Source organism: Arachis duranensis, chromosome 10 (genome assembly GCF_000817695.3).
Source record: "Arachis duranensis cultivar V14167 chromosome 10, aradu.V14167.gnm2.J7QH, whole genome shotgun sequence".
NCBI lineage: Eukaryota > Viridiplantae > Streptophyta > Magnoliopsida > Fabales > Fabaceae > Arachis > Arachis duranensis.
In genome coordinates this window covers 95,056,057-95,063,707 of record NC_029781.3, presented here as the reverse complement: position 1 = coordinate 95,063,707, position 7,651 = coordinate 95,056,057, and the positions used below count along the sequence as shown (strand labels likewise).

The following is a 7,651-nucleotide window of genomic DNA, read 5'->3' as shown; positions in this document are numbered from 1 at the left end:
CTATTTTTTTTTATATTATTGTTCATGATTTATATTAGACACTTTTACCATTGGTTATATCTAGAGCAAAATAGAAGTTAAAGATTTCGCCACAGGTGAACCCAATCATGACCTTATATTGAGAAATATTATTGTATGCCTTTGTAAAAAGGTAAAAACTGGAAATATAATTTATTTGCTTTTAATCTTTTTATATACAAACTTCTAAAAAGGAAATTATACTTGTGAAAGAGAAGGTTATATATAAAACCGAAATAAGAATAAAAAAAATTAACTATTAAATTAATCATACACATATAATATTAAGAAATTTAATTTTAATTTTATCAGTTAAATTTTAATAATTATAAGAATAAAAAAAATTAACTATTAAATTAATCATATATATAATATTAAGAAATTTAATTTTAATTTTATCAGTTAGATTTTAATAATTATAAAAATAGGTAGGGTACCCACAAAAACGGGTTAAAGTTTAACCTTTTACTATTTATAAGTAAAAATAGAACGGATTTTATGCAAATTATTGTAAGACGGGACGAGATCAGGTAAGACAAAAATTCATCCCTATTCGTCCCATTGGCACCCCTATATATACATATTGAAATACAAAATATATATTAAAAATAAATAAACAGTACATATATTTATATATAAATTTATAATAATTTATTTATTAATTAATTTTTTGTGTATCCATATTATATTATATTATATAAATGAGCTAAAAAAGATTGATGCTAATGACAAAGATTAAAATACATTTCAAAAAGATATAATTCTGAGCTTTTATGCTGTTGTGAATGGCTTTTTTCGTAATTAATTTATGATTACTTCTATAAATACTCCTTGAATTATTTGAAAGCTTACTCTAATTTTTGTAGACTACAAAATAATCAAATATCTAACCTGTCTAAACTTTTGAAAATCTACAAAAAAAAAAAAAAAATTGGGACATGTCTACTTGGTGGACATAGAGTACAATCCACCTAAAGAACATGTCATTTTTTTTTTATCAAAGTCATATATCTATAAATAAACTGGCTCTGATCTACCTATGTAATAATGCATAGCATACTCTTGAGCGATAAAGTTAGGTTTGGCTTTGCAACTTGCAAGACATTAGTCCTTGTACACAATAAATGTAGCATATTTCATTCTCAAACAATGGCATTAATTAAAAATAATGTTATATAACTAATAAATATTATCAATTTTTGTCAATACTTAATCAACAATAATTTACATTTATATTGGTAGAAATTTTATATATAGAAAGTATATATTTTGCACTTATATTTATTAAAATTCACGCACATGAATCAATACAATTTACACTTATATTTTTCAGAATTTAAATACATAAATTAATAAAATTTATTTACTAAAAATAATTTAATATTTGTACTGATCAAATAATAGCCAAAAACACTAAAAATTACTACCCAATAATTTCTCATTCATTAATGCTAATGAACCTCATAATAAATTTGTAGGGAGAGGTTGCAAGATTGACCAAGAACATAGCAAGTAGCACAAACACATCAAAAGCTGTGAACTTAGGACAACTGTTAAACGTATGCACCACAAATGCATTGGCCAGGGTAATGATAGGAAGGAGAGTGTTCAATGATGGAAATGGTGGGTGTGATCCAAGAGCTGATGAGTTCAAATCAATGGTGGTGGAGGTTATGGTTTTGGCTGGAGTCTTCAACATTGGTGACTTTATTCCTTGTTTGGAGTGGCTAGACCTTCAAGGGGTCCAAGCCAAGATGAAGAGATTGCATAAGAGGTTTGATTCATTCTTAACAAGCATTGTTGAGGAGCACAAGAAGAATCCCAACAAAAGTGAGAACCATAAGGATATGTTGAGTACTTTGTTGTCACTTCAAGAGGCTTCCGACGATAATGATGGCACCAAACTCACAGACACCGAGATCAAAGCTTTGCTTCTGGTATTTACTCTCTTCATTTTTTCAACATAAATATTTTTATCATAAATGGAAATTATTTTCATATACTTGTAAAGAAAAGAATTTTAAATATATTACTTAAAAAAATATGATTGTAATATTAGTGTACTAAAAATTAACTCATAATAAATTGGTAGGTTGAAAAGTTAGCACATTATGAATTTATTGAAATTTCTTGAAAGGAACCTGGTCGACATTTGCAGGCACTTAGATTGCCCACATTTATTGAAAACTCTGATGTTTCTAGCTTAAGTGATGATTATTGACACCTTTGAAAGGAACCACAAACAACCAACCTAATAGGAGCTTGAATTTTTCCACGTAATCGGTTTGTGAATTTCTTAGCCAAGATGAACATTGGACTTGTATTATTGTTTGTTGTCAACTTTATCAATAAGTAAAACAATTTTTAGAAAAAATATTTGCTAATAAATATCTCTAGGACACTTATTTTTATTTATTTATTTACAATAGAATCCCGCTAGGGAGACAATAGACTATTTGTACAATGTGTATAATGGCTATTCAGTTATAAAATAAACATTCCCTATACTATTTAAAATAACCATCTGAGTACAAGGGATAATAAACATCCCATATAGGTTCAACAAGGATCGAACTTTTAATCTTTCAGATCTAACGTTTTAATACCATGTCATGATACCACTCATCCCAAAAGCTTCAGCTTATGAAAAAATGTAACACTAATAATTATATCTCTAATACTCCATAAACCTCCATTGTACACATTGTATAAATATTTCATTCGCTCCTCATACTTTCCTTTACAATATTCTCTAATTCAACGGGACAAAGACCGAGTCGTCGCAGATGTGAGGTTCATTTTTATTTATTTATTTTGCAGAATATGTTTACTGCGGGAACGGACACATCATCAAGCACTACAGAATGGGCCATTGCAGAACTAATAAGGAACCCAAGAATCATGGGCCAAGTCCAGAAAGAATTAGACAGTGTCGTAGGAAGGGAAAGGCACGTGACAGAAGAGGACTTGCCCAATTTGCCATACCTTCAAGCAGTGGTCAAAGAAACCTTCCGTTTGCACCCATCAACCCCACTTTCCCTCCCAAGAGTGGCAGCAAAGAGCTGTGAGATCTTCGGGTACCACATCCCAGAGGGTGCAACGCTTTTGGTCAATGTTTGGGCCATAGCCCGTGATCCAAAGGAATGGGCTGAACCATTGGAGTTCAGGCCCGAGAGGTTCCTAAAGGGTGGTGAGAAGGCTGATGTTGATGTTAGGGGGAATGACTTTGAGGTCATTCCCTTTGGTGCTGGCAGAAGGATATGTGCTGGGATGACTCTTGGGCTTAGAATGGTTCAACTCTTGACAGCAACCTTGGCCCACTCGTTTGATTGGGAGCTTGAGGGTGGGCTTAAACAGGAGGACCTCAACATGGATGAAGCATATGGGCTTACCCTTCAACGAGCTTTGCCTCTTTCGGTGCATCCAAAGCCCAGGCTTTCTTCGCATGTTTACTCATCATCTGAATAATTCATTAAGATTCAAAGAGGTTCAGGCCCAAAATATTCACAAAATAAAGCTTTTGAGTATAATAGTTTGGAAATTCTATGGTAAAGATTATAAAAACTATACCGTAGAATTAAGAGAGTGGAAATTAAGGTTCACACATAACTATAAGGAGAGAAATAGTGTGTTGATTGTTTAGTAGTAAAGGAGAGATACATTGTGAATAATGATTATAGAGGGATAGTTTTACCCTGTACTGTTATTGATGATGTGTAATTTTGGGCGTATAAATATAGTGTGGTTATGTTTCCTCTCCAACGCATCACGCATGGCAATTTGTTTAGAATCATTTAGGTGGAAAAATAGAATATTAAACAATCTGAAAAATTGAATAAAAAAATTAAAATTAAAATTATAAATTAGATTATTAATTAATTATTTTTAATTTTAGATTCTGAAATTTAAAAAAAATAAAGATTTATTATTAAACCAAATTATAATTCGCATAGTTATTCTTAATATCACATTAGCCTCTCATTCTCTATTTGTAATATTCGGTCTACAGAGTTATTTCGGTGTCGTTGCACTTTTTTATTGTCTGGTCTGACACCACCCAGCCGACGCCCATCCTCTCGCCAACATTGCCCAACCTCCCGCCGACACCGTCCAATCTCCTGCCGACGACGCCCAGCCTCTTCACGTTTCACTTGCGCACCGTAGCAACGGGAGATCATACCGCAGCAGCCCCGTACGTCCTTGTTACCACTGCCACCCGCCACCGGCCGTGCAGGCCTCCGCCTTCTGTCGCGCCATTTGAGACGCACGTTATCCTTGTCATCTGTCCTCTCCCTCGCGCTGTTGTTGCTGCTGTGCCGCACTTCATCGACATCGCCCTTTCTCCCACCGATTCGACTCCTTCTCCTCTTCTATCTCTGGTCGCTGCGCGTTCGGGTTGGAAGCCCACATAGCAGATTCGCAATCTCACCTAGTCGAAGTTGTCGTTGCATGGCTACTCTATCGCCGGATCTCCTCTCCTGCCTCCATGCGTCGCCGTCGAATCTCTCCACCTCGCAAAAGTGCTGGATGTTCAATTCATTAGTAATGTAGATTGTTATTTTAATTCTTAATTGGATGGCTATTTTGTTCGATTCAATTTGAGTATATACAATTAACAATGTTGGATGGTCATTTCACTGAGTAGCCGGATGATTATTTTAATAACTACATGGTTGTTGATGACGATCCTGCAATAGTGATAGAGGAGGAGTCTACAGGGATAGACAATGATGACCGATAAAGAATTGTTTAAATTTTTTGTTATTTTGATTTCTCATTGTCTCTCTAACAGAATTGTTTTCATATATAACAAGAAGGGCATCGAGGCATGTAGAAAATTTCAATGCTTCTACAGCTTTTATCTCCTTTAAATTAGATTAGTGGCCATGATTAGTATTGATAAAGGTTTTTTTTGTTTGTCAGAGATATAATTGCCGAATTTTTGGATTGGACTGAATGGCATACCTTATTCAAATAAAAATTTATTATATATATTTTTTCTATTTTTCATATAATATTTATAGAATATTTAAAAATACAATCACACTCACACTTAAAGAATTCTCGGAACAAAAATTCCTAATAATTATATAAAATTAATAAAATTAGAATCATTTGTTATTGACAATTTTTTATCAATTTGAAATAATAGAATTTCATATTCATAATTTATTAAATTTTATTAATTAGAAATTTTTGTATATGCTAAATAATTAGTGGAACAACCATACAAGTTTGATTTCCTTTGTTCTTTTTAAAACTAATACGAAAGCTTTTTCACAAAATACAAACTGGACAAAGTAATTTTATAATATAAAAACTAATTTCTGTGCTTTCACAAAATACAACAATGATGGTTGTTTTAAAAGCTTTTTTACAGATGTCAAATAAGCGCCACATAAACAATTTTTGTTACGTTTCAGGGAACACTTTACATGAGAGGACCCATCCATCATGCGTTTTGAATAGTGAGGGACGATTTTATATTTTCTAATTCTAAGAAATGAAATTGTCCACGAAATAAAAGTTCAGGCATAGTTGTCAGAACCGAACCGGTGATCGAACCGATCAGGTCATTGGGTCACTGGGTTACTGGTTTAATCGTTGGGTTACTAATTGAACCGGTTGACTCGGTTCTATGTAAATAAAAAATAAAAAATAGTCAAAAGTTTAAAATTAAAATTTAAAATACATATTTTTACTAACATTTTAAAATATCAAGTTATTTTAAAACAATATTGAACATGAACAATAAATATTTTATTATTTTTACTCTATCATCAATATTTTTATTTTGTTTTTATATTAAAATAACTATTATTTTTAAATTTTAATAATTTATTAATTAGTTTATATCTTTTATACTATTATATACTACAAGTATTTATTAAAAAATAATATTAATAGATATTATATAATTATAGAAAAATAAATGAGTTTATAATTATTGTTAAACAAAAATATAATTAATTTAAGAATGAGTGAGTTTATAATTAAAATTAAAATAAATAAAATAAAAGTAAACTATTTGATGAAAAATATCTATATGTATTATAATTTGCATAAATTTTAATAGAAAACATAGTGGTTTGGTGGTTGTGGAGCTTGTTGGTTTCTTTGAGGACAAGGTTCGAACCCTACCTCAAGCATTTTGAAAATATTTTCTCTCAAACGGTCCGGTCAAACCACTTCACCGGTTCATCGGTTTTCCGGTCGAACCGGCCAGTCCGGTCCGGTTTTTACAACTATGAGTTCAGGGACTAATTTATCTTTTTCTCTTATTATTATTATTTCTAAATAACTAATTTTGTTCAAGCAGTAAATTAAATAAAATTAAAACAGCAAGTACTATTTTTCATTAAATTCTGTTACAATTAGAACCACACAAAGTAATATAATGTTTCTAGTCTCAACCAGGCTTCTTCGGCAATGATCTTGTACAGCTCCCAAGTGATAAGAAAAAAAGGAAGAAAGTAACTCTAAATATTCTAGTATAAAATGCACTCAAGGCTATTTAGCCAGAGTATTTTAATGAATCGTAGAGATAGTTACAAACGCTGGAAAACCTTTAAATTTTTACTATTTTAAAATTGTATCTCTTAAAAGATATTTAAATCTCAAAGTGATTTCTGAACTTGCAGTCGAGTCTCGATTTCGTCTATAAACTTAAAATTGTTCCAAATTTATTCCTAAACTTAACAACAGTCGTCCCTAGAGTATTTTCCAGCGATAGATTGATAACATAGTTGGACAAAAGCCACACAAACTGATAAATGTCATCACTTTCTTTTTAGCGCCTAAATATAACTGAAGGTTTTAGATCTATACGAAAACTCGTAATACGCCTCCTCTCATCCTCCCCCAACGATGACAGCTCTACCACCACCAACTCCAAGCCAACCTTAACTCTCCTCACTTCATCAACTCCTTCTGCTATGCCCAACGCATCCTTTGCAACCATCTCACCCCCTCCGTCGCCCCTGACGCTGCTGCATCGCTGACGCTGTCAAGTGCCGCCTCGCCTACCACGGAAGCTCCTCTCTCGCTCTCTCCTTTGCCAAGTTTTCCTCCAAGACGGGCTTGGTAGCATCAACAACAAGTGGACGATCATCTACCTTATCAAGATCATCTCCAAAGATCACAAAGGTGCAAAATTTCAGAATTGTCCTTCTAACCTCTTGTCCAATTTGTTCCTCTAAGACAATGCCAATTTCGACAAGGGTAAAAGCCTATGGGGGATAATAACAAAAATGATTAGGTTAATGAGGTTCTATTAGTTTCAAAGGATTCCGAGAATAAGCGCAAGCTTGCATTTAGACATTTTGTCAATTTGGTTAGGGAAGAGAATGATGTTTTCAAAGAGGTTTTGGTTAGGGATGTGTTGTATGCTTGCCAAGGGGTTAATGGGAAGTATGTTAAATGTAACTCCCTCACTATCAGAATACCACGCTTCCGGCTGCGCTAATCTGATAGTTAGAGTATTACGACGACTTTTATACTTATTAACAATAAAATATGAGCCTTTAACTCGAATACCGAATCACTATTTCTTTGAGAAATCGAAAATTCTTTTTTTTATATGTCCTTAGCTATATTGTTTCTGTTTGTATATGTATTCGTCATAGTTTTTCCT

The 7,651-nt window shown here is 32.5% G+C and overlaps 1 protein-coding gene across 1 annotated transcript in view; it reads left to right on the top strand.

Moving 5' to 3' along the window:
• LOC107471019 (flavonoid 3'-monooxygenase) overlaps positions 1–3,780 on the top strand; it is a 5,369-nt gene extending 1,589 nt beyond the window's left edge. The window contains exons 2-3 of the mRNA XM_016090459.2: positions 1,497–1,955; positions 2,839–3,780. Of these exons, the coding sequence (XP_015945945.1) occupies positions 1,497–1,955; positions 2,839–3,486 (1,107 nt within the window). The 3' untranslated portion in view covers positions 3,487–3,780. The remainder of the gene's footprint in view (positions 1–1,496; positions 1,956–2,838) is intronic.
• Positions 3,781–7,651: the final 3,871 nt, after the last annotated feature.